Here is a 27,502-nt window from a genome sequence, read left to right on the forward strand (position 1 = left end):
CGATTTTCGAGTGGAGTCTATCTTTGAGCGCTTAGTGCACTCCATCAATGGTGAGGAGCGCTAAAAGCCGGTATCAGCCGCCACAATTTAAATTTCGGCGCTTACTGCAATGCATGTGTGAGGGAGGCCTAAGGGGCAGATTTACAAAAGAAAATCTGACTCTGTTGCCCCCAGCAACCCCGCCCTGCGCAGCTTTCATTTTTCAAGAGCACAGTATGGATTGTTAGCTGCGCGGGGCGGGGTTGCCGGGGCAACAATACAGTTCCTTTACACCCCAGGAATTTGCAATAGAGTTCACGTTGCTAGGTTACGGGTTGCCGGAGAGAACGCGCTCTACGTCCTATCTAGCCAGCGGGCGGTGAACTCTATGGTTTGCTTAGCAACTCCCGCCTTCACAGCCCCGTGTCCTTTCCCCCGGAAGCGGAAGTGCTGAGAACAGACGTTTTTCAGGTCACGAATTAGGATCTGCGCAGTGGCGGCGTGTGATGGTGGAGAGCTGAGTATCGTGTGCAGCGGACGGACAGCGGTGAGGAGAAGCTAGTTGCCTGTGAGCGCGGCGGGGCCGGGCCGCTGAGGGGGACTTTGGCGCCATCTTGGTCTTCCAGCGCTGTGTGTGGCGGGCCGCGTTGTGCTGACATTGTTCTGTAGCGTACCCCGTGCTATCTGCTGGCAATTCACACATTTTGATTAACTTTACAAAATAAACGCATTTTAGGCCAAAAAAAAATTCTTAAAATTGCAAATATTGAAAACTTGACCTTTTTTAAAATAAATGTAGAGAGCGGTGGCCTGGTGTCCGGCGCGGTCACATGACTGCGGTCTGGCCGCATCCAGGCTTTGTTTACATCAGCTTCACGTGATTCCTGTGTGACGCCCGAGCTGCGCCTGAAGAGAAGCCCTTGTCCGTACATTTTCCCCTTCACCTCTAGCATCAGAGCGAGGCCGTATCACAGGGTGGCGGCAGATTCCGGCGCAGACCGCGGCCGTTTACCCTGCGTACCCTTCTTTCGTTTTCACCTGTATCCCGGATGGTTCGGGCGTCTCGCTGTCCGCCGCGCACTGCAGATTTTTTTTTTTCTCCTTTAAATATTTATTTTTCCCGCGTTTTACCTGCCACCCCTCCACCATGTCAAATTGCGAAGGCTGCGGGTCGTACGGCTTAAATTAACTTAAATGGAAGCCGTCCGTGTGAAATCCCTAAAATAGAGAGCATGCTGCGATTTTAAATTTTTTTTTATTTTTTCCCCCCGTAAGCGGATATTGCTATTGGTCCTCTCGTGTCCAGGAAGAATCCATTTCCTGTAGCATGCTGTGGACGGTATTGGCTGCGGATTTGTGGTGCAGACACCGCAGCAAAAATCTGCCTGTGTGCAGGCGGTCTAAGGCCTCATGTCCACGGGGATAGAGCCGCAGCATGATCCGCGCCCCGTAGGGATGCATTGGACACCTGCACATCGTTAAATACCTGCGGATGTCATTTTTCCCTGAGGCGCGGATTGCGTGTGCAGGAAATCACCTGCGGCATGCAGCATTTTAGTGCGAGTCTCCTGCAGGCTTCTATTGAAGCCTATGGAAGCCATCCGGATCCGCGGCACTACTGCAGCTGAATTCCTGCTCTCCGGCGCGGGAGAGCAGGAGTTTTAAAAGAGTGCACGATGCATGCGCGCGGCATGCTGCTGTCATGCCGAACACATCCTCTGGGCCGAAGAAAGAAGATCCGGCTGCGACGGAGGGAAGATCCGCAGCGTCCGGGCAGGTGAGTAATTCTTCTTTTAGGCCTCATGTCCGCAGCAAAGGAGGGACCTGCTGCAGGATTCTGCATGCAGTATCCGCATCGGGCCTTACTTTCCCCGTCGACATGAGGCCTAAGGAAGCCAAAAGAATGTTTTCATTTTTACATTTTATTTGCCACCTTGTAAATGCATCGCGACCCTGCGTACACCTGCCAAGTTTAGTGTAACGTGCAAGTCATAGTGTGAAAAGACATAAGTCAACTTCACAGAATGTGTGATGCTACTGCCTAGAGGTGGACATGTGATCTCCTGTCACTTACTGTCACACAAGTATAATAGAGGAGCTCACAGCTCATCCTCCAGGCTGTATACTTATGGTCTATCACTTATTTAAGTGACTATAGCAGGTAATAACTAAACTGTTCCCCCTGTATAGCCTTAATAATACTGGAGTGATGTATTGTGGGATTGATTGAAAGTGAAGGTAAAAAATCTCTTCACCAAGATGGTGTCTGATAAGGGGGCTGCAGGGAAGAGCCTGGAATACAGAGGAGACCCCAGATTGTGAAATATGCAAGCCTTCTCTGAAAGATGTTGTCTGTATTGGAGCATATGTTCTCTAACCCCTATATACTGTCAGCACTGATAGTGCCTTTCAGGATGTGTGAGCTGCCCATGCCATAGGCACTAATGCCACCCCGTACCATCAGAGATGCAGGACTGTGCGCTGATAACAAGCTGGAAGGTCTCTGTTCTTGTGTCCGCAGGACACGGCGGCTGTGGTTTCCAAGAAGAATTTCACATTTTGATTCATCTGACCACAGATTTGGCCCAGAGAAGACGCTTGTGTTTCTGGACTTTTGACATATGGTGGATTTTTTTTTTTTGCATGATACAGCTTTAACCTGAATTTGTGAATTGCGTGGCAAACTGTGATTTCTGGAAATATTCCTGAACCCATGCAGTGACTTAGCATTACAGATGGCTGAGGGCCCGTGGATGTTAATGCAGGGATGGCTGAGGGCCCGTGGATGTTAATGCAGGGATGGCGGAGGGGCCGTGGATATTAATGCAGGGATGGCTGAGGGGCCGTGGATATTAATGCAGGGATGGCTGAGGGGCCGTGGATATTAATGCAGGGATGGCTGAGGGGCCGTGGATATTAATGCAGGGATGGCTGAGGGGCCGTGGATATTAATGCAGGGATGGCTGAGGGGCCGTGGATATTAATGCAGGGATGGCTGAGGGGCCGTGGATATTGACCATCCAATATTGAAAGCCTGCCCTGTGCTCATGAATTCCTCCAGATTCTCTGAATCTTTGGGTTTTATGTATTGTAGATGGTCGGGTATTCAAAGTCTTTGCAACTTTACGATGAGGAATGTTTCACAATTTTGTAGATGTGGTTTTGGTGTGTTTTTGTTTGTTTTTTTTTTTGTTTTTTTTTTTCAGATTGACCCGCCCCCCCCCCCCCCCCCCTTCCATTTTTTTACTTCTGAGAGACTCTGCCTCTCTAACATGTTCTTTTTATAGTCATTTGACTTACTAATCAAAAGCAGATGGACGATCAATTTTCTACCAGTTTTTCAGCCTTTTGTTAACCCTATCACAACTTTAGATGTGTTGCTGCCATCAGTTCCCAAATTATTATTTTTTTTTTAACCCCTTGAGTCCTAAATGGGTTAACTAGACAGAGCTCTGTTCCTGGGATTTAATCCCATCCAGTAACAGAAGCATCCACATAGAAAAAGGCTTGGCAGCATAAGTAGGTGTAAGTGATGGATAAAGACTTTATTCACCCATAAGGCAGGCAGTGACATTTCGGCCAGTGGCCTTTTTCAAGCTAAAGTATGACGTGGGATTAAAGCCTCTACTCCCCCAATCAAACAGCAGGTGGGGGATCCTCGGCTGTCAGACACCACCAAGGACCCACAGGAGTAGGGAGAAACCTTTTTTTTTTTTTTAACCTCTTCTGCCGCTGCCTTTCCAAGCCACACACTAATTTACTCAAAAGTGAGAACCACCTGGTGCCCTCTGTCACAGCAGAGCTTCAGGGTCCCTGCAGACCCTGATTGGCTCTGTTAGCGACTATCGTCACTACAGGGGTATGACAGTAAGAGCTCCTTGTAACTGGAACTCTTAGGGCTAATGCCCACAGATGGATTTCTGCCGCATTCCCCGCGGCGGAAATCCGCAGCTATTAGGTTCTGTTGAACCTAATAGTTTTTCTGCCTGTCGGTGCTCACGTGTGTGACTCTGCTGTGGATTTCCACAATGGGAAATAATTGCGTCATGTTCTGTTTCACCGTGGAGGTTTCCATACCATATAGTATTAATGGAGGTCAGGGAAACGGGGACTTTTTGTTTATCACCTGTGGCGTAAATCCGTGGGCGTATCCCCGTCCGTCCGTGGGCATTAGCCCTTATGGATGCCCCAGCTACAGTGTGAAATAAAAAAAAAAAATGTGACTAATCCTCAGTGGTTTTGATGTCATGGGGGCCATAGATGGTAAAAATATAGTTAGAAGATGAAGTAAAAAAATCAGATGAGAGCATACATACAGAAGAGAGAAAATGACCCACCACCGACGCCTTGTAATCCGAAACTATACAAATTATATCAATATGAGGAACCCATTGCCATACTTTATTTTAGTGTAAATATACCAATTTTAGAAATAAGCTATAAATTAACTTTTTTTTTCTTTTTACTCTCAGTTGAACAAACAAAAAATTTAAGCCAGTGTTAGGGCTCATGTCCACGGGCAAAATATGATTTAAGATCCGCAGCGGATCTCCCGCATGCGGATCCGCATCCCATAGGGATGCATTGACCACCCGCGGGTAGATAAATACCCGCGGATCGTCAATAAAAGGGATTTAAAAAAAAATGGAGCATGGAAAAATCCGGACCATGCTCCATTTTCGTGCGGGTCTCCCGCGGGGACGGCTCCCGCGGGCTTCTATTGAAGCCTATGGAAGCCGTCCGGATCCGCGGGAGACCTAAAATAGGAATTTAAAGTATTTACCATCCGGCGCGGGCGGGGAAGGTCAGCTGTTCCTCACGGCCGCATCTTCCTTGCTTCGGCTCGGCGGATGTGCCCGGCGCATGCGCGCGGCACGTCTGCGACGTGCCGGCGACGTGCCGCCGGCGTCAGGAATTCATCCGCCGGCCGAAAATGAAGATCCGGCCGTGAGGAACAGCTGATCTTCTCCGCCCGCGCCGGATGGTAAATACTTTTAAATTCTTATTTTCGGCGCTCATGTCCGCGGGGCAGGAGGGACCCGCTGCAGATTCTCCATGTAGAATCTGCAGCGGATCTGATTTTCCCCGTGGACATGAGGCCTTAAAAAGGATATAAAAAAAAATAGCCGAAAAAGTTGCCGAAAAAAATGCAGCAAAAATTTTGGTGGGTAAAGGGGAAAAAATAGTACAACTCCCATATAGTATTTTCCCTAAAGTGTCTGGTCCTTAGGGCCTCCTGTCCACGCGTGATATTTCACTGTGTTGCCCATGACGATAATCTGCACATCGGTAACGCAATGACCGTTTTCCATGGGATAACTAATGAGACCGTGCAGCCCGATGCACACAAGCGGAGAATTGAGGCGATTTTCCACTCTTATATAAAAATCGCAGTGAGAATGTTCTCCCGCGGTGGTATATCGCAGCGCCTGTGGGCAGCCAGCCTAAGGCCTCATGTCCACTTGCACGCACGGATACCATTGCTGAATCCCGCAGTGGTATCCGCCCAAGGACATGGCGAGGGGAAAAAAAACATTTCTTACCACTCAGTCCAGCGCAGGTTTCTTCTGCGTCGCCTGGATCTCCTTTCCTCAGCATGGCGGATGCTTCTGGGAGCTCCAGCTGGCGCATGTGCAGTGTTTTTCTTTTTTACTGCATTACATTTAGTGTCCCAACTCTTCTGGCGTTGTGGAGGAATGTGTGTTGGTGTATGGGCTCACTCCAGCGTTTTTGTACCGCACGCGCATTGCGCAGCAAGTGTGCGATGAATTGCGTACTTCCTGTGTGCCAACAATCCCCAGACATTATCTTGGCATGTAATAAGCGGTCAGGTGGTGTCTGCCGTGATTATATATATATATATATTTTTTACATTCTTTACGTGTGGTATTACTTTGGTGCTGTGTATTGCGTGCGCGAAACCTGGTAGCGTACGCTAGCGCCCTATGTATGTAAAATGTAATTGGAGAAGCAGAATCCCTTATCCCTTGCCAACTGTAACTGCCCTAAAGTAAGTTTAGTTAAGGTGCGCCCTCCTACTGCTGGTTGTTGGTATTGCTGTGTATAAAGGCACTTTCACAGGGGCGCATTGTCATAGCGCAACTCTTCACACGCGCTGCCAATAGCCCGTTGAGTTGTATCTCACGCACGCTGCCATGCGCAGTCTTCCTGTGTTTTTTTTATTTTTTTATTTTTATTTCCAGCGCTGTTGCTTCAGAATAGCACATATGAACGCTGCCCATACGCTATGTAATTGTATGAGAGGCATTGATGACACACCTATAAGGACCAGTGGGTGCTCTTGTGTGTAAAATAGAACATACTGCGGTTTGTATTTTTTTCTGCGCTCATGTTTTATGTAATTCCTACAAATATATGCAAATGTAAGCGAAATTGTGTAAGTCAATGTATTTGCCTGCAAACTACCACATATCGCACGTGTGATACGTGGTAACCTTACGCTTGTTAGCCTGACCTTAAAGTGTCAATTTTTATTTTTTATCCTGGCGCTAGAAAACTATTTTTGAAACCTAAAAATAAAATGGCGTAGCAGCGGTTGGCTTCTGTACTGACCAGCTAGGAGCCAGATAACTTTTAGTCTCCAAATTTAAATCCATATTAAAAGGAATCGGCCAGCAGCTATGAAGACCACGATCTGAGTTATGGTGCCCTTGGGGTGTTTCCGGGACTCTGGGGAGGCTTTTTACACTTAAGACTCCCGACGCTTGCACTGTCAGCCTCCAAAGCCGGTGCGAGGACTCAAAGCTGCAAACTGTGCGCATGCGTTCCCATAGGGATCAGTGGGAGTGCGTGTGCACACGCCTGGGGCACTGAGTGCGATGCCATGGTCTGCATGCTGATAGCGGGAGGTGGGTAAGTGTGTATAACCCTGCAGCCCCTTACTGTTTCTTACAGGTGATCCTATTACAGTGCAGACTAAACTAGCTGTAACTGCTAACACTGCACCCCATATAGAAGAATATAACCTATCGCTGCTCCCTGTAGGTCTCTTGTTGCCTCCTCGTATCATTCTATACATCTGAAGAAAAGTTCATTCCCCCTTATAGTATACACAGTGCTGCTCCTTGGTATACACGTCCAGCACCAACTTACTGCGCAGCTCCTGGTACTGCTGCCTCTACAGCTTCTGGATCCCTGCTGATTGGTTATCCTAAGCATAAGCCATCAGTATCCATGTCTGGGGAGACCCCACCCCTGGGATAGGGATGTTTGACCTCTGCTATAGGGTTTGCTGCTTTAGCATAGTGCAGCTCATGGGTTATCCTGCTGACACGGGTTACCAGGGCTGGACAGATCTCAGGTAGAGGACATGTTCAGCTTCTGAAATGCAGCAGGTTCCTAAAGTCTGCAGCATATATTTCCTCCTTCTTGTTCCTCTACCCTCTACACCCCATCTATCGATGCCCCTGCAGTCATTCTGCCTGTCGTTCCCCACCTTAATTTGTCGTCAGATTCTATCCAGATCTGTTCCCTGTAAGAGGGGCTTGAGGCTGACTGTTGTAGCAGCGGTCCCCTGGCCCGCATCAAGACACCCAGAGGTACCTGGGTTAGACACCTTCTACTTCTGCCAAGTAATTGGTCAGTGTTGCATACCTAGGAACGACTTTTACCCCCGTCTTCCTGATCCATATGGAATGGCATTCTGTGCCCGAAGTACATCTCCTCTCCTTTCACTCTACACCAGTATGGCTAATGAGAACTGCAGCCTATGGGCACGTGTAACGTGCTGTCTGTGGAGTATAGAGTGAAGCTTTCATTGCATATGGTTTCTTATCTACGGTGCTTTCTGTATGGGATTGGCGCCCTCGCTCAACGCTCCACTGTTTGTATGAGGGGAAGTCAGGAATACAAAGGTTCCCTGGTTTGTACCAGCAGGCTATAACTCTGCATACTACCTAGTCTGACATCTCAGCACTGCTTGAGAAAGTTCTAAGCCTGTATTTACAGTATCTTTAAAAATACTGTTCTATGCAAGTGCGATCCATTTTGCAAGAAAAACATATTGCTGTACGTGTTTTTTTTGTTTTTTTTTCCTCCTACTGAAATGGCATGCAGTTTTCATGTATCTAAAAACATCGCATTCACATGAAAATTGCATCTGCATGCAAGTGATCCTGTTTTTGTGTGGTCCCATTGAAATAATGGGCCAGAGTCCTAAAAATAACATGCTTCAATTAAAGGAAAATCTTATTACTAAAATCTAATCACTTATGAATAGACCCATTGTAAATGATGGGTTCTATTTTTGTTCATCTTGTAACGCACAAAACTTGCGCAAGAAAAAACAAACCATGTAATAGCACCCTAAAGTTACAGGTTGTCTCATCCCAGTTTCTTCTGGCCCTGACTATATAGCGGAATAGTATGTCTGCATTGGAGACTCCTTAGAAACTTAATTACTGGCATCCTCAAAGCTCTTGTTGGTGGTGTAGCCTTAGAGTTGTTTGCTCTGTCTACTATTTAGACAACTAAAGGCCCTTTTACATGCTACGATTATCACTCAAAATTCCTTCAATGGCCAAAACTGAGCAAAGCCAATGATGTGGTGATTTAGACTAAACATATAGTACAAAACTTAATAGGGAACCTTATTTCTTGACTTCCCCCTCATTTCCGAAGCGCACCTGCTGTGCTGATGGTCAAAGTTTTATGTTTGGGAACCTACAAGTTCTGGTAGAAAATGATCCACAGCTGTTCAGGAAAAGAGATTTCCAAGTTATTGCCGCAGTACCGTGTTCACCTTTTATGAATTGCGTTGGTGCAAACACTTTTTGTACCGTTTCACTCACCTTATCCATCTTTCCTTGGTATCTTTTATATGTACTTGTATATTTCTTTTTGGGTCTGTGTCCTTTAACCCCGTTACATCATAAGAATATCTGAATTTTGACACAGGTATTGATTAATAATAAAAAAAAATAAAATCACATCTCCTTTCAAGCTCTACCAGACAAAAGTGAAAAGTATGAGCAGTCGTGTACAACCTTCCTGTAGACCTGTCCCTGCCTTCCATCTTCCTTTCTGTTCACTGTCTGCTTAGCAGCACATCTGTTGCTGGATCCTTACACTTGATTGTCATTCTTGGGACTGTGTGTATAAAAATGTTGACTTTTCAGTCCTGATTTTGTTCAAATTGTAACCAGATGACTGTTGTGTTGACTAAAATTACTTGTTTTTCTACAGAATTGTGTGCCGTCTTTCTACTTAACGAAGATACTTCAGTCTTCCACATTCTCAATTCTCGGAACATTCTCGTGTTTTTTTCTGTTTTCTTCTTGTCGTGAACCAGAGCAATAGTACGACCATGTCGAAGTCCTATTCTCAATCCTCTTTAGGTAGAGACTTCATGAACATCGGTTCCGGCTCTAAATTAAGTCAGCAAGGCTCTCGTACCTTACTGTCTGGTCCCTCGTCCAAAAACTTGCCATCCATATTTAGTATTGGTAACAGAGCTCCTCCTCCTCCCCCTCCTCCTTTATCTTCTCAACGTAGAGGAGACCCCAATCAGGCCAATAATATCTTGGCCAGCTTTGGTCTGTCCTCCAGGGACTTGGATGAATTAAGTCGCTATCCCGAGGAGAAGATCACTCCTGAAAGCTTGCCACAGCTTATTCAGCAGATTAAGAGGAGGAGGTCGGAAGACATGTCTATGTTGAGTTACAGAGAGCGACTTCCTCGAGAGCCATTGAGAGTATCTAGCAGTGACTGGGATGATGACGTAAGGCCTTACAGAAGAGAGAGTTTTCCTGATCGCTCATCCGGTCTCGACCATGTGGTCGATTACGACCATGGGAGCCGCTCTCGAGAGCCCACTTATCGCGACAGACTGGATTTAGATGAACGCTTAAGAGATCGGGAAAACTTTAGAGAAGACCGTTTCTTATCTGACGCTCCTTTCCGTAAGCTTAGTACAGATTATGAGCCCATGAGCTACAGCCAACCACAAGAACGATCTGTCTTTGAAAAGACGAGAGGAATGCCATCCATTAGAAACATTGATGATTTCCACGGACGATTGCCAAAAGACTTTCCCCATCTCTGTTCCCTCTGTGACATGCCACTCCATACTAAGAAGGTGAGTTCCTACCTCCAGTAGCTTATTTTGGCCATAAAACCTTAAGTCATGATAGATCTTATTCTTTGGGTTCACTCAGACCTTTACTTTAGAAAGGTCTTAGAAATTGTATTTTCTCAAGTGGGCAGTAGTCATGCTTGGTCTGCGTAATGCGTATGTTCATCTACCAAAATCCATTTTGTCCCACTACTCTTCCCCTGGTTTTCCTTCAAATGGCATTCCCTCTCGAGTCTTAACCATATTGGCACATGCCTTTCTGTGTAACTGTTCCAAAGTATTTTAACTTTCTGATTTATTCATATTCTTAGTATATATGCTTCATTCTAAACTAAATGGTAATAACTGCACAATGCTCTTATATACTCGATCATCATCCTTGAGTACGGTAAGACCTGGGCCACATGGAAAGTATCATAGAACATGGCCAACAGTTAGAATGGTCTTGAGACAAATCCCTTGGTTCTCCGGCTCCCACGAGTCTGATATCAATATAAATGGTACCAGGACAAAATGGTAATTGATGAAGAACCTCTGGGACGCAGTAATAAGGTAGCTTCCCCTATCGTTATTTTAGCCAACATTAGATGGCATATAACTTAGAGGGAAAATGTGGTGAGCGTTTCTGGTTGGGTGGTGATACTTGGGGCATTGCTGAAGATCCCTCCTGAGCTCTTGCACTTGGCCAAGCATTCTGCGCATTATTTCTCCCATTATTCATTTTACCTTATTTTTCCTCTGCTGACTGGAATCTCTTGAAACTTCATACTTTATATTACCCCAAGAATTTACTCTACAGTTGCACTAAACTGTAAACGTGGAAGTAAACGCCTTTCAATTTACACATGGACGTTCCTTACAAACCTTCTCACTTTGCCTGGATGGCAAGTCTGTAGTCATGAGGCTTTTTAAAATCCTTTTTCGATGGGCACCAGAATCTCTTAACATCGTGAGCTCCATCACTATTCCTTACAGAATAGACTTCACCAAACGATATATTCTAGTAGAGCAAACACAAATTCTTTCACTGATCAATGGACTTCCTATTACAGAACCAGATTTCCTTCACTTCAAGGGGTTTCCCATCTCACACTTGTGTTCTACCTGCAGGTTGACTAAGAGGGGCTTCTAAAGCTCCCATTGCTTGGTAGAATGGTGGTTGCATACTGAAGTGGTGGCCATGCGCGTGTGCAGCTTTCACCACTTGGGTCTGTCAGCTTGTTTGCACACTCAGTTTGGGGGCCTTTTAGACGAGTGACTTATTGTTTGTACGAGTCAACGGTGTCTGAATTCGCTTGTTCTCTCGTGCAGCATGTTTATACATCGCTGGCTCGTTCAGACGAGAAATCGGTCAGTTCGCATTCGCTGTATAAATAATTGAGAACGGCTGCAGTTTAAACTGAACGGTAAGCGAACGAGCCAACGATGATGTTAATGCCTGCATATGATGAAGGAAAGTGAACGATTATTGTTTGGCGCACGTTTAGACTGAACGATTATCGTTTCCTTTCGCTCTATTTGGATTTTTTTTTTCTTTTTTCAAACAATCATTGTTTTAAAAGGGCCTTTAGTCTATGGCTGCCTTAAAGAGGTTGTCATGAACCTTTATCACCTGATCACAAGATAGGTGATACATATAATTCCTGGAGGTCCCACCACTGCTACTCCCAACAATCAAGAGAACGGCGCCCCTGAGTCACTCCGCGTTTATGGAGCTGTGGTGGCCTGACCGCCACGATCTGTGGAGATGGCCTAGCAATGCGTTGGTTATCCCACTCAGTCCCATGGAAGGGAATGGAGCTGTAGTCACTCATGTGCATTTGCTGCTCTAGTCTTCCTGGAGACTTGGGCTGGTGCTGCTTTCATGATTAGTGGGGGTCCAAGCGATCTATCCTTTATCGTGTGGGTACATGATAAGCGGTTTTGGTGGGAAAACCGCTTAGGAGTTGTCCAGAATAAGAAAACAATACAACCGATGGATGCAATGTGGCACTTAAAGGGAATAGCATTACCAGACACAACCTGCAGATGTATGTAGCTTCTTTTAGAAGAGCTGTGCTTTTCCAATTCTGGACAACCTTTTTAACTGACTGGGCTGGTACCCCTCTTCTCCCAGTAGACGCCCCCCGGTAATCGGACACTTATGGTATATCCTATAGACACTGGAGACTAAAATGAGGGTTGTTACTTGGCCTCCAATGTCTATGGTTCTGTAATCGGAGAAAAAGGGAAAACTGGTGTAATGACCCCAACCCACTTGTTTGTTTTTGAATGGGATTAATATTGGCCCGAGTACTGGAATACTTGTATTATGCTACTAATTGTTTCTCTTTTCTAGGGCTGGGTTGAGCATGTTGGCGGTCTCACTCATAGAAGACATCGACTGCTTCTGCTTGAAGTGTATGTCAAGTATTTCCATTTGGATTTGTTTCATTGTGAAAGATCTATTGTCGGCGAGGCGACTAAAATTTTGGAGTAGGCAAAACACAATTGCCTTAAAGGGCCAAGCCAACTAAATTTTTAATTTTTTAAAATTATGACTGGCCCCTATATGTCAGCTGGCATTATCTTGTTTAGTTCCTTTCTAGTTGAAACTCCTGGCAGTCTTCTCAGTCAGTGACTCGTGTGTTTAGCATTTCGGGTGCATTCACATGGGCGGTTTTATCATGCGGGTTCGTGCGTTGCGAGATGCACAACTTGCATGAAAATAGAACTGGTTATTTATAATAAATGTATTCACATAAGCTGCGTGGTTTTTTTTTTTTGGTTTTTTTTTTCCCGTTCTTTTTGGAATGATATCTTGCTCGCCGCTTGTGAATGCACTGTTGCTGCGGAAGTTTAAAGCTCCTCTCACACAGTTATAATGAATGAGATATTAGTTCAATCACCTGTATGTATGGTCTGTAACCTAGAAATAGAATATGTATGTTAATGGAAATGCCCACTGCAGGCGGAGATGGTACTGTCTCTAGCTGCACATGTAGTTGTGGTTTGATGCATCACTGATAGTGCAGTATAGTGAAAGAGAAGGCAGGCGCAAATCGCAGCATCAAGATGGTGTCTGACAAGCATCAGGCAGGAGGCTGCACTGCATGGAAGTGACTGCAATATACATAAGTAGGAGACTTCCAGAGTGTGACAGGCAATCTGGTGAGGGGTGTAGTGACTGCAAAATGTGTTTTCTCTGCAGTTTTCTAGAGGCTGAAACCTTGGTCCGAAGGACCAATACATTAATGAAAGAGTTCATGTATTTATCTGCAGAGACATTTGTCCCTAAAACTTGCATGACGTGGCATACTTAATTTTGACTTTTTTTTCTTTCCAAATCTAGATATCCAGAGTGGAATGGACATGGCATGTAAGTATCAGCTGAAAATCATTGTGAAGTGTTTCAGGGAGTCAAGCGGTGTACAAAATGGCAATCATTGGCTGTCTGCATCTTCTGGTGTATGCCTGTCTTCTAATCGTCTTGCCTATTGTTTATTTGTAACGGTTGTAGAATAAAAATGAATATCCATTTTGTAGGGGAGATTCGCTCATGCTGCGGCAGTCCACAAACCATGCACCAGGACTATTGGGACCGCCACCACCACAGCCGCAATCCCTATTATCCATGGGCGGTGGACCCGAAGGAAGACATGGAGGCCCAAGGGTTCACTTAGGGGGTGAGACTAACTTAACTGTTTCATGAGGGGATCTGAGATCTGTGGATGCAATACTCTTCGTAGACAAGCTTTTGGGTTCCCCACTGACTTTTCCCCTTACCGCCACCTTTCTGTAGTCTTGTTTTGTTAATAGCTTTTGGTTTTCTTTTTGTACTTGTGGTCCCTCCTAGTGTAGTTTCGGGAGGCACAGTAAGACCACATTTTAACAGTCACAAGACCTTAATTTCATGCAGTTCTACTTAAATCGCCATAAGATGCTATGTAACTTCTTGTGGTCCTGAGATCACAGCTATGAAACATGTTAGAATGCAGCCACGACCAGGCTTAAAGGGGGTTGTCCTAGAAAAAAAACTTTTCACTGATCTGCTGGCTAGGTGATATCCGAACGCTGGGAGTCCTGAGTGTTTATGAATTAAAGGGTGGTCACATGTGCCATTCATCTTTGGATTGGAACTGACGGAGATGGGTGACAGCCTGTACTTGGCTATCTCTGCCAGTTCCACAGAAATTAATGGAGATATCATGTACACGTGTAACTGCTGCTGTGCTCATTTGGGGTGGCTTAGGATCCTAATTCTTGTGATCACTGAAGGTCCTAGCAGTCGAATCGCTACCAGTCAGATCACCTATGTTGTGGATTGGTAATAGAATTGATTCTGCCATAACTTAAGTTTTAGATAACTCGGTATAGCATAACAGGAGTGCATTATTCTGGCCACAGTTTGGGTAGAGAAATATGTCCTTGTTATGCTTGTGTAAAATTGGCCATAACAATGTATCCATGGGTTTCTATGGGCTGCGCATATGCCAAAGCATCCCATTTAGCTCGTTTGCATCTAATTATATTGGAAACCTTAGCTTTCCTGGAAAAGGGGATCTGGCAAAAGTATGCAGTTTACTTCAAAGGTTGTGCAAGCATAGCCTCAGTTGCTTATGAGTTTACACTTAGGAAAATAGACTGCAGTTCAAAATTGAGTTTGAAGCAAGCAATGAAATGGTATGTTTTTAATGAAATTTCTATCCTTGTATTTCAGGAATGGAAGAACGTGGTCCTGGACCAAGGCATATGCAGAACAGACCACCGGTATGTATAACTTTTTTCAAGACTTGCTGATTACCTATCCTTAAGATAGGTCATCAGTTTCTGATTGGTGAGGATTAGAGATGAGCGAGCCTACTCGGCCACGCCCCTTTTTCGCCCGAGTACCGCGATTTTCGAGTACTTCCGTACTCGGGCGAAAAGATTTGGGGGGCCCCGTGAGTGAGTGGGGGGGAGAAGGAGAGAGGGCTCCCCCCTGTTCCCCGCTGCTACCACCCCCCCCCCCCCCCACTCCGTCACGCCCCCCCCCCCCGAATCTTTGCACCCGAGTACTGAAGTACTCGAAAATCGCCGTGCTCGATCGAGTAATTACTCGAAACGAGTAGGTTCGCTCATCTCTAGTGAGGATCTGTCCCTCTGGACCTCTCTGATTAGCCTTTTGTAGTGCTCAGGCGAGTGCCACAGCCTCTTAACTGCATACTGGGGCAGAGTACATTCCTCTGTCCAGAGAAGAGGCAGCGGTGCTCACCCTCTACAACCAGTCCTCTTCAAAAAGCTGGGGGCCCCAAGCAGCAGATCCTGCTTATCTGATATTGATAACGTGTTCTGACGATAAGTGGTCAATATTTGTCATGGAAAACGCCTTTAACCCTTTAATGATGTGGCTCTTGTTCCATTTTTAGTTTTTTCTCCCCACTTTCAGAAAATCACTTTTGAAAATTTGAAAATCAACTTTTTATCCATTGACCTAGCTGTCTGAGGGCTTGTTTTTTGTTTTTTTGTGGGAAGAGTTGCATTTTTCAATGGTGCTATATAATATACTAGGAAATAATAACTTTATTTATTTATTTTTTTTAAAGCCAAAAATTATTTTTAAAGATAAATAAAAATTTCCCGCTGCTATTTTCTGACCCGCAGAACTATTTTTTTATTTTCCTACAGATGAAACCAGCCAGATATGGAACCGGGAGAGTGGTTCATATCATAAACTTTGAGCGAGGGAGGAATCTGAAGAGCCGACTTCTAAGGCTGGCTGAGCCTTTTGGAGAAATCACCAACCATTTGATTTTAAACAAAATGAATGAGGTGGGTGTGACTGGCGAGCCCCCCCCCCCCCCCCCCCCAAAGATCTATCACTGTGTGTGTATATGTATACAGTTGGTTTAAAACTTGTAAGTTCCCTTATACATCATGCAGATTTATACACAGCTATTGGGCAACATCACAGAACGCGTCGCCTGAAATCTTAGAGCTACAATTTTGTTTATTTTCAAAAAAATACTTTTTCCTTCATTATTATAGGCATTCATTGAGATGTCCACTGCAGAAGATGCAGTGGCCGTGGTAGACTACTACACTACAAATCCAGCTATCATCATGGGGAAGCCTGTTCGCGTCCTCCTGTCTCAAAAATATAAACGTATTAAGGTAAGTTCTCACTTATTTCAAATGTGTCTGTTCTGTAATCGGCTGTTTTCTTTTTGCAAAGGTTTAAAGTATTTTTCATACCAACATTAAGTTGATTTTTTTTTTGCCGCTTGGACAATTTTTTTCCTTAACATTTTGGGAGACCTAAATAGAACTTGAATCCTAAAATAATTATAAAAAAAAAAAAAAACCTTTATATTGCACCCCATACCCATATATTTTCTGAAAGGAGACGCCAGTCACATTGTGAAAATGCCACCAGCACTTTACATTCATGGACATTTTCATGCAACTTTGCATTAAATTGTAACCTTTTTAGAGAAGGGAAAAAAATACTACAATTTGATATTTTGCTAAAAATCTGATGCCGCAGCGATGGTGAACTCCAGCACCGAAAATAAAATTAAAACTTCATGCATTATTGGTAGACTGGTTTTAAAAACTCAGTATACAGACCATGAAAACGCTAACAATTAGACAACACTGGCCGACGCTGCTCAATAAACTGTAATGAAGTGAAACTTGCTTAAACAAGTATGCAGGAGCTTCTCCACATGAGGTCACTAGAGGCTGTACAGGGATGAGAAGTGACGGTAATGGGCAGCGATCCTTCACACCTCTTTTCCAGTAGAGCGGGAGAAGAAGCATTTCATGCTGCTCTCTGGCTTCAAAGACGTGCTGTGCTCCGGTATTTATACTGTAATCATTAGAGATGAGCGAACGTACTCGGATAAGCACTACTCGTCCGAGTAATGTGCCTTATCCGAGTACCGCTGTGTTCGTGCTGAAAGATTCGGGACTCGCTGCGGAGCGGGGAGCTGCAGGGGAGAGCCGGGAGGAACGGAGGGGAGATCTTTCTCTCCTTCTCTCCCGGCCGCTCTGCCCCGCTCCCCGCTGCGACTCACCTGTCAGCAGCGGAGCGCCCCGAATCTTTCAGCACGAACACAGCGGTACTCGGATAAGGCACTTTACTCGGACGAGTAGTGCCTATCCGAGTACGTTCGCTCATCTCTAGTAATCATCATCGTTTAAACGCTACAATCTTGGCTTCATGAACTTGGTAGGCCTTACAACTTGGCCATGTCTGGAAGTGTTTAACAGCAAGACGTTGCATAAGTCGTTGGCAATGAAGGGATTAAAGATCAGCTCTGCTTTTTATTTTTTAGTAAGTACTTTAGGAAGAAAAATTCTGGATTTTTTTTTTTTTTTAAAGTTGTGTTCCTCTTTTGCTCATCCTGAAAACTGTCTAAATTGCCAACTGTTACGACTCCCCTTGTCAGTGTGCCTACCTCTCAGAGCTGACTGTATGCAGGATTACACTCTACTGACAAGGGGGTGGTAACGCTCAGTTGTCAACTTTGACAGGAGGAATAACCCTGCCAAAATCTAAAGGTAAAATCTGAGATTTGGGTTGTGTTTTTTTTGTTTTTTTTTCTCTTTAGAAATCTGAACCAAAGCCTGAAGCAAAACCTGACCCCCAAAAAACAGAAGTCAGCCGCGTGGTGCACGTTAGTAGGCTACCCAGTTATGGCTTCACCGACTCTGCACTGATTAATCTTGCTGAGACTTTTGGGAAAGTGAAAACCTATATTCTAATGAGAGTGAGGAATCAGGTACATTTACTTTAGGTCGCTGTTCAGGTGGGTTTTGGTCGACTAAGATATTAGTGTGAATATGCTGTAATTGACTTTCAGGCTTTTATTGAAATGGAGAGGTTGGAGGACGCTCAGGACATGGTGAAGCGTTGTGAGATCGTCCCTCTAATGTTCCAGGGAAAGACATTGAAAGTAGATCTCTCTGAGAGATACAAGAAGCTGGTTTTAAGGGTAAGCATTACGGCTTTTTTTATAATTTTTTTTTTTTTTTTTATAGTTAAATATCTATGCCCTCTTACAGTGTAATAGTTTGATCCCTCAGTGGAGAGCTGCCTGAAATGTAGTATGCGGTCCATTAAAGCCCTTAATTTGTCACTGCCATTACGAAGGAACGGCAACCGGTGGTGTCGTTTTCGCCAGGCCGTTCATTTAAATGCCACAGTCAGAATTGACAGTGGAATGGTTAATGGCTGGGATCGGCATTATCTCCAACCCTGGCTGCTGCAGCTGATTCATCTGTCAAAGGCTGCTGACACCTTTGGAGCAAACGTGCATGTATGATGTCATCAAGGACTTAAACTTGTTCTATTTGCCACTTTTTTAATGCATTTATAATTTTTTTTTTTTCCCTTCTCTCTCCAGATCCCAAACAAACTTATTGAACAGAAAGATAAGACCCGGTAAGTGTTTACTCCACTTTGTAGGTAATGCATTAATAACACAGCATAACAAATAAAAATTAATTTTCTGGTGCCTGAGATATTTAAGCTGATCTTTGCTATACCTGATACGCTGATTCCAAAAATGGTGGTAGTTTTTTTTTCTATCAGCTATAGTTTTAGAGATATGGCATGTTATTGTTTACATATAAACAAAAGCATTACCTCAATTGATGCACACTTTTTTTTTTTTTTCAGGTATGCATGCTGTATGCATATATCTCGAGAATGAAAGCTGATAGGAGAAAAGTAAATTCATATTTGAATTCTACGCATCAAATACGTTACAAATCATCTGTAAAATATTTGGCACCAAAGTATGTGTTGGGCTGTGTAATCTTTCTGTTTAGTTGACAGTTTTGCTGGTTTCTGATTCTACATAATGCTGCAGTTGTTGAGATTTCGGCAGTTGGCACGTAAACTGAAAGGGAATTGCAGAAGAATAGTTCAGACTTGCTGAGATGGTCTGCGCACTTCCCTGCCTGCTCCATATATTTAGTAGATTTTGCATAGCCTAGATCAGCACCTTCCTGCTATATTCCTGCACCTGGAAGGAAATGGGCGACTGCCGGACTCCTTCTATAATGGCACCTTTTATCTATCTCTCCCTTGTTCAGCCAAGGAAGCTAGCAGAACCGTAAATTGCATAATGGACTGTTGGATGCTAAGTGTGATTGCCTGCACCTGCCAGTAGAGGGAGCTTACTGCTTAGAGATTTCTTATTAGCCCAATGAGAGCAGTATAAATCTTTCTGCATCTAGCTCCCTCTAGTAACAGTATTTTATCATTCTCACTTCTGCACTACATGAGCTTTTTTCTTTCTCTGTAGCAGGATGGATGACAGTCGTTTTCTGTATTATTGAATGGTTTGTCACTTTTTTGCCTTTATTTTTTATTTTAGCAAGAGGGCTCATTCTCCAGACCACAAAGCGGGTGCCAAAGAGAAGCAGAGAAAGCCTGAGTCAACTGAAGGTGATGATGGAGAGGGCCAGGTTTCTTCAGAAGACATCACTGGTGATGATACCGTTCACACTTCAGAGGAGGCTGATCAAAAAGATATAGTGACAGATTCTTGTGAAGCGGATCTTCTGGAGGACGAGGAGGAGGAAGCCACTGCTCTCCTAGAAACCAGTAGCTCTGTGGCTGATGATGAAGTACTAGACTCAAACGAGGCAGACACAAACGATGATGGAGAAGACCAAATGGAGGCACAGGAACCTTTGTCTCCAGCTCCCACTGCAGGCTTCACTGAGGAGAAACCGAAGGTACAGGAGTGCTGCAGTGTGGGGTGTAACAATAGCGACTGTTACTTCAGCAATCGGGTTATAGTAATATGGGTCTCCATGACTTTCAGATCTCTTTTTTACAATAGTGTTTAGTGGAGACTCTGACGTCAGCACCATCATACAAATGTTTGATAAGCGGTTATGTCATTTAGATGACCTTTTTAGAAACTCAAGATGTAAAGTAGGAGTGAGTTTGCAGTACCATTTCAGGCCACTGTACAATATGTAGAGCACTGCTAGTTCCTGTGCAAAGCAGCTCTGCGAACAGTTTATGTTCAGGGATGATGGGTGTTGGACCCTCACAATCTGCTACAGTATTGATTACCTTTCCTTATGGAGAAGTCCTCAATCTAAAAACAAAAACCTGAATCCCTGTTTAGGGTGAATGCAAACGGCCTGGTCGGATCCCGCTGAGAGAATTCTCGCAGCGGGATGCAACCAGTGCCCTTGCTCTGACCCACGGCTCACCTTTTCCCACCGTCTAGTCTCTGCTCTATGTGCGGCTGGCACACAGCCGCATATGCGCAGAGCCAGCGTGTCAGCGGTGACGTTTCTGTGCAGACCTCTGCAAGGCTCGCACAGAAATGGGGCGTTCCGCGATTTGTCTACCACGTGAGTTTTTACGCGGTCAAATTGCAGCTAAAAATTATGAGCGGAAATCTTGCATTCCCCCTTAATGTAAAGAGTCTGTTAGTGTTTTGGGTTGCTAAACTAAGATTAGATATTGGACAAGACATTTCAGTGTGTTTTGATATAAATGAGCTTTTTCCTTTCAGGGAGCAGCCAAGTTTTCTGGGAATATAGATGATTTTGTAACTCTTGATGAGGTCGGTGATGAAGAGGATTTGGATAGGCTGAAAGCTGCTGTTGCAGAGAAGTCTGCAGAAAGGGCTAAAATGGAATGCAGTTCAGTTTTGGCTAGCACAAGTGTGGAAGAAACGGAGCAAGAAAATGAGGCCGAGCAGGAGGCAGAACAGGCAGCGGAAAAGGGGACCTGCAAAACGGCTGCCAGAAAACCTACTAAGGCCACTGAAAGCACAAGTGAAATAAACCCTCTGGCAGCATTAACTAAGGATTATTTTCTTGGCCCGTATCAGTCCAATAATCCTGTTGGTAAGTATGTGTGCATAATTTATGTTTGGATACAGGTAGTGTCTATGGTGCCAGACTAAGGGGTCTTGGGCATGGTCTTTACCTTAGTATGGCATTGCATTACGACGAGGGGCACCTGTGCAAATGTCTTATCACCATTTTTAAAGTTGTAAGCTGCTGAAGAATAACTGTAGGTTCCTACTTAAAGGTTGTCATGTATTAACATCTGCTTTATATTGACACTTTAAGGTGTGGAGTTCGTTGTTCCCAAGACTGGCTTCTACTGCAAGTTGTGTTCATTATTCTATACCAATGAAGACGTTGCAAAGGTTACCCACTGCAGTACCTTACCTCACTACCAGAAACTGAAGGTGAGTGTTTAGGTTTCTGTGCCTTTTAACTTTGACTTTACAGGACGTAAGCTTGCCTCCTAGCAGAGGGGTACTTCACGCAACTCGCTTAATTTTATTTCATGATCAGAAGTGAGCCCATATCATCCTGCAGCAGGTGCCGACTGGTAGTCTGCCTTTTGCCACAACAGCGGGGTTCGATACCAATAGTGACACCTGCTTTTAACCCCTTTACATGCTGCAATCAATGTACATCGCAACATCTAAAGGGTTCAGAAGGAGCAATGGGTTGCCATGGTAAGCGAATGTTAGATCGCTATTGTGAGTGATAAGGCACTGCAGCTCATCACGCAAAAAAACAAGCCCTCATAGAGCTCAGTCCTTGAAAAAATAAAGATATAAGCTTTTCAATACAATGATGTAAAAAAAATTCCCCAAAAAGGTTTTATTGTAGAAAAACCTAAAAAAGATAGTTTGCGATCATAATCGTGCCAGCCTGCAGAAAAAATGGTTCATGTCATTTATGCTGTATATTTAACACTGTAAAAACAAAAGTCCCAATTGATGTGTTCTCTCCCTGTGCTACAAAAAAAGTTTTCCAATATATTTTTGTGTACATATAGCGTAAGGGCCGGCGCTTGTCACTGCAGGCATGGCTCTCATTGAAATCAGTGAGCCATGCCTGCAGTTGCAAGCGCCCACCACTACAGAGGTTCCGCTTCAACCTCCTGTGTTGCGGCACTGACAGCATGTGCCCGCTCAGCTGATCATTCGGGTCCTGAGCGACAGGCCCTGGCCGATCAGCTATTGATGACTTATCCTGATAGGTCAGCAGTAGTATTTCCCTGGGAAACCCCTTAGAGGCCCTCTCTTAATTTGATATATCAATAGTGCCATGTAGAAAATCCTTGAGGAGGGGTGAAGTGTTGCTTAGTTTGGTGTGGGGAGAACTTGACTGACCTGTACAGAAATTTGACATCGGCCCCATGTGAAACACAATGGGGTAGATTCTAGTAAGCAACCCATAACCCATTAACCAACATTGCTACGCAACTTAAAGATGATATGCTAAGGAACCAATCCCTGTTCACATGCCTAGTTCATGTGAATGTCATAAAGCGGGTTTCCCCTGCATGGAACCCATCTGCTCTATCCTGAGCGGAGTGTTGCCCTTACTAGGTGGTTGCCGTTTTGGAGGCCATTGTGCGGTCCTTGTATTACAGGACAGTCCATCTTCATCATCATCCTGTAATACTTTGTTTCACTGGGGAAAATGGGCCGGCTATGGTTTCCCCATCAACATCTCCTGGCTAAATGGTGTCCCTGCATTCTGAAAGGGGTTGTGTATGTTGTCGCAATCCCTTTTTAAAGGTTTGTATGAGACTTGAAGAAATTAAATGATCTGCAGGAAATCCTACTACTCATCCCCATTAAATTCAGCTTTGGTAGTCTCTGGTGTTTACTGTCCTCTGTGTTCACATGGCATACAGTTGTGCCAAAGGTTTTGAGACGCGCACACACTCAGGTTTTCAGTTTGCTGCTTGGGTCTTTTTTTTTTTTTTTTTTCTCATCAAACTTGCACTCGAGATTTCGTTTTCCTGCTCCGTTCGGTGAGTAGGAAAGGGAAATCCACACGGATGATCTGTGCCACTTCTGGACGGACCTGAACAGCGCCGGGCGGACCCCATTGACCATAATGGGCTCCACCTGCTTTCCGCCCAGCTGCCCGGTTTTAGGAAGGGAGAAAAGTGTCAGTCCCAACATTTTGCCAAGACTGTACATGCTAGAATCACTGCTGGCTGCAGCTGTCATGTGGATGTACAGCGCACCACTGCTCCAGGAGAATAAGCAGACCGACAAGGACCATGGCAGAGTAAATTTAACATGTGAGTAACGTTTCCTGCAGCTAGCTTCCATCTGGCAACCACTTTAACTTGTGCTTTTGTGGGTGAACAGATGTGAATTCCCAGAAGGAGGTTTCAAAGGGTATACGTTGTTAAAGAGGAGCAATTGAAACCTGGCATTTCATATCGATTACCATGGAAGAGGGTATGAATGACTCATGGCCATATTTGTGTGTTTTAATTTTTATTTTTTTTCCTTCTGTTGTAGAAAGTTCTCACCAAGCTGGCAAAGAATCCAGAGAAGAAAAACTAAATACTGCAGAAAAAAAACCCTCGTTTCAATTTGTTCTTTTTTAGTTTGCAACATGAAAAGCTAAGGCTTTATGGCAGTCTGCCAAGTAAATAGCATGTTGGTAGCAATCAATGTCCTTTTGGCCTTTGCTCTGCAGCAGGTTTACACTGGCATCAGATGCGGGATGACATCTTGCTAAATTTCCGCCATTAGACCACCACCTTCACCTCAAAAGCTAACCATGCGTTGTCGCATCACTGACGCAAGATCTTGACATTGTTGCCCAGCTTGTCGGGAAGCCTTGGCATATTTGGCATGCAGCATTAGCTAAATGTTTGTCTCTTTTTAATGTACATCGCCGCACTCGGTGTAAGTGGTTTTGTGTGTTTGTTTTTATTTTTTCCCCTCCTAGGTTGACCAATCAGTTTTTTTGATTCATCAGATAAGCACCGCTGTAAATTCTTTGTTCTAGGAAAACCCAAGAGGGTCTCAAATGTGGGGCCTCTCCCTCTTAATGTGCAGTACGGCATGTTATTATGAGAACCCATGGTCCGCTTCACCGCTAAGCAGCATTTTGTTTTTAAAGCAGAACTTCCTAAAAATCTGTGTTTAATTCCTTTTTTTGTGTTTGAAAATCTGTGAAAACTTGTATCTTCTCCCGTCTTGAATTATTGGAGCCGCCTTCAAGGCGTTACTGTAAATGTTGGAATATGTGCGCATAACAGAATCCAACACAGGTTTTTCTGCATGGATTCTGTGGCTGAAATTTTTGGCTAAACTGCAAACTTCTATGCGTGTTTGGGAATCCATAAGCCTATTTGGCTCTGTTGGCAAAATCTAAATGTAGAATTTCCAACACAGATCCTCACGGAATCACATCAGGAATGTTGCACACGGATTTTGCCCATTGACAAGGTTAAATCCACATGTGGATCCGTGGCGGAAATACAATGTTTGGCAGATTTCTGGTAAAGAATCCATGTTTGATTCTGCTCTGTGCACATTCTTATAGGAATACAGCTGTCAGGAGACTTGCAACTTTTCCCATTTAGAACTGGAGACTAGAGTAAGCTGTGTAAATTTTTCAACTTAAAAAAAAAAACCAGAAGGGGATTTAAAGAGATTATTTAGATCCTCCACCCCTCGCCCCCTAAAACTGCGCCACTTGCATCAATTGACTGCTACACATGAGGAGAAGCTGCAATACTAAAATGCAGTTTGAGCACCAATCCTAGATGCTTTCCATGGCCAGGAGGAATGCTGTGTATAAGGGGAGGGGGATTTTTTATTTCCCCCCCCCCCCCATCCCTCCATCCCATTTCCTTTAACATAACCTTCTAAAATGATATTTCAGTGCTGCACCGCTGGCGTCTGACTACCTCATGCACACTTTGCTTTGGTATACATCATTAGCCCAAGACACGACATGCTGCACTGCTCATAGGCGGCCCCGACCAATGAGAGCAAATGTGTGCAGTGTCTTGGGCTAATAATGCATGCTAATGTACCGCGTGAATCAGGTAGTCAGACGCGGTGCAGCCATCTTTCTTTTGTTTTTTTTCCAGGACCAGAGTCTCTTTTGTTAGCATTTTATTTTCCTGTTTAAAGATATTCACACATGGCAGATTTCTTGCAGAAAATCTGTTCTTTATCTAAATGGGCTTGTTTCTGAAGCAGATGCATGGAGTTCAAGCCCCATCCAGAAGTTTCTAAAACCATCTTTGCTTGTGTGAATATACCCTGACAAGGGACTCAAAACGCATTTAGGTATACTCTCTAGAATGCAGTAAAACATTCATGGAATGATCAGTATTCACATGGCGCTGACTTGTAGTGCCCAGCGTAGCGGTGGCCGCAGGTAAATGGCAGATTTTATCCATAAAACTGCAGCCGTTGTGATTGTGTTTAATGGTGCTGCGATTTTTGCAAGTAAAACAGCTGTTTATCTGAAATCATGCAGCTATTAATGAAGAATATAAACCCACGCCTACCATGTTGGTGCAGTCTGTAGTTGCATGCAGCTACAGGAGTCTGTAGCATTTCATAGCGTAATGGGGGTTCTCTGGTTACTGGACATCCCGGCTTCCCCTCTGTTAAAATAAAGTGAACTACACTTGCCCTTCCGTGGCCGCCGGGATCCAGCGTTGCGGTTCAGTTGTAGTCCCGGTGATTGCTGTGACAGTTAATGTCACAGGAAATCGGTTGCCCGCTGCAGCGTCACTGTCCATTCCCCTGGCATCAATGCTCACATCCTAAGTGAAGTGACTCTGCAGTGGTCACCTGGTTTCCTGTGACTACATCTATCACAACACTCCCTATGATCACAATTGGGCTGCAGCACTGGATCCTGGTGGCCGCAGAGGGGTAAGTGTAGTACCGTATATTTTAATACAGGGGGTCCTTTGAAGCAGGGTTGTCCAGTAACCAGACAATCTCTTTAATTAGCTCTTAATGTGCAAATGTAAGATTAGGTTACAGTAAAGGGTTAAGAGTCTAAAAACAATTTTTTAAATTTTCGTTTTCTCACGACCCTATGCCAAATGTCCATATTTCTGTAAACAGTGTTGCCCTTACTGTGAAGCTGTAGAACGTTGTGATGCCATAGTGTCCCAGTTGTCATGCTTGGAATTTAGATGAATCTTTACGTATTTATTTAGAGAGCATTCTAAATAAAACCTTGTATTATAAAGTGGAGATGTGTTGCGTTTTGTCTTCTGGCCATTTTATAAATCTAACCAGTTTTTCTTCTTTTTTACATAAATTTATGTGCAAAAGGAATAAAAATATATAAACTGAGCAAACGTTCTGGTAAAACCAGTGAAGTGCCAAAAGCAGTCCAACATTAATCTGGTGTCTTTGGTAGAAGTGATTTCTACATAGCAGGTAATTTATTTGTAAGTATAGTGGAGTAATTGCCAGTGTCGCAGGAACGTAGGCGCTTTTGCGCAATGGGTGTTGCATTTTTGCGTGTTTCACTGTCCTTTTTGCACATGCAGCAACAAAGCATGCTCCTTAGCATATTTAACTTGATAGCCCATTGTGTTTTTCTGAGCAAATCCACTGGGAAATCATTCAAAATGTGTGCGCAGAATACGCTTGTGTGAACAAACCCATTGAAATCTGTGTACTAATCACACACAACGCTGCAAATTAGCACTTGTGATACAGGCCTAAAAATAGTGCCAACAATTGGGATGTGCGTGCCGCTCGTTCTCAGGAATTGAAATAGGAGTTTTCAAAATAGGAGTGGGGAGTTAAATTGAAGTAATTCTGTGGAACGAAGGGGAAAGGGGAGGATTTTGACTCTTTAAGATAGGAGGGTGGCAAATGTCACACATGTTGGTTATTGTGCATTTCCTTCTAAAATACTGGTGAAAATGTGTTCCAGACTATTCTGACTTAAAAAGTTGATTGAAAAGGGAAAATCTATATAGAGAAGTGCAGTAAATTCTAGGCTGATCAGCGAAAATTATCTCCAATGCCTTGATATGCCAACCCAAACATGAAAGACGCAGAAGGAAGTGGGGAACTAGTTGCCATTTTGGCTATTATATTCTTCGATCCATTCAAAGACTCGGCCTATTATCGCCTCCACAAAGAACAGAGCGGAGGAGAAAGAGGTACAGCAAGAAATGACCATTCAAGAGGACTGTGTGCTTACTATACAGTTCTCTATGGGTAAAGTGCTGTTAAGAAGAAGAGAGTGGTGGTTGTGGGAGATTTCCTATTGAGAGGATTAGGGGCCGCTGTCTGCAGACCTGACACTTCACGAGAGGTGTGCTGTCTTCCAGGTGCACAAATCAAAGGTGTCTGATAGGCTGTCAAGACTCTTTTTAGTCTTACAAAACACCACCCATTCCTACAAATACATGTAGGGACAAATGACACTGCAAATAAAGACCTTGCAACTATCTGCAGAGACTTTGAACACCTTGGGAAGAAGGTGAAGGAACTAGGAGCACAGGTGGTCTTCTCATCCATCCTCCCAGTGCATGGCCATGGAATAAGATGGAACAGGATTCTAGAGGTGAACTAGCTACGTCGATCAGCAAAGATTTGGATTCCTAGACCATGGAGTGAATTACCTATATGATGGACTGCTTGCTAGAGACAGGCTGCA

The 27,502-nt window shown here is 44.2% G+C and overlaps 1 protein-coding gene across 1 annotated transcript; it reads left to right on the forward strand.

The window, feature by feature from the left end:
* Positions 1-407: 407 nt before the first annotated feature.
* On the forward strand, positions 408-26,074 carry LOC136611102 (matrin-3-like). The gene is made up of 15 exons (XM_066590376.1): positions 408-526; positions 9,184-10,075; positions 12,411-12,472; positions 13,404-13,430; positions 13,598-13,737; positions 14,772-14,821; positions 15,719-15,862; positions 16,079-16,204; positions 17,647-17,817; positions 17,899-18,030; positions 18,442-18,479; positions 19,420-19,783; positions 20,581-20,917; positions 21,146-21,267; positions 23,359-26,074. Exons 2-15 carry the CDS (start codon positions 9,305-9,307, stop codon positions 23,401-23,403), a joined length of 2,529 nt encoding a protein of 842 aa, XP_066446473.1. The 5' UTR covers positions 408-526; positions 9,184-9,304; the 3' UTR covers positions 23,404-26,074.
* The last annotated feature ends 1,428 nt before the right edge of the window (positions 26,075-27,502 follow it).

Source organism: Eleutherodactylus coqui, chromosome 2 (assembly GCF_035609145.1).
Source record: "Eleutherodactylus coqui strain aEleCoq1 chromosome 2, aEleCoq1.hap1, whole genome shotgun sequence".
Lineage (NCBI taxonomy): Eukaryota > Metazoa > Chordata > Amphibia > Anura > Eleutherodactylidae > Eleutherodactylus > Eleutherodactylus coqui.

Excerpts from the sequence above, each read along its gene's own strand:
- LOC136611102 (XM_066590376.1), top strand. The coding sequence starts at position 9,305 with ATGTCGAAGTCCTATTCTCAATCCTCTTTAGGTAGAGACTTCATGAAC. Across the intron at positions 18,031-18,441 it reads ACAAGAAGCTGGTTTTAAGG|ATCCCAAACAAACTTATTGA; the intron begins GTAAGCATTACG and ends TTCTCTCTCCAG. Across the intron at positions 20,918-21,145 it reads TCAGTCCAATAATCCTGTTG|GTGTGGAGTTCGTTGTTCCC; the intron begins GTAAGTATGTGT and ends TGACACTTTAAG.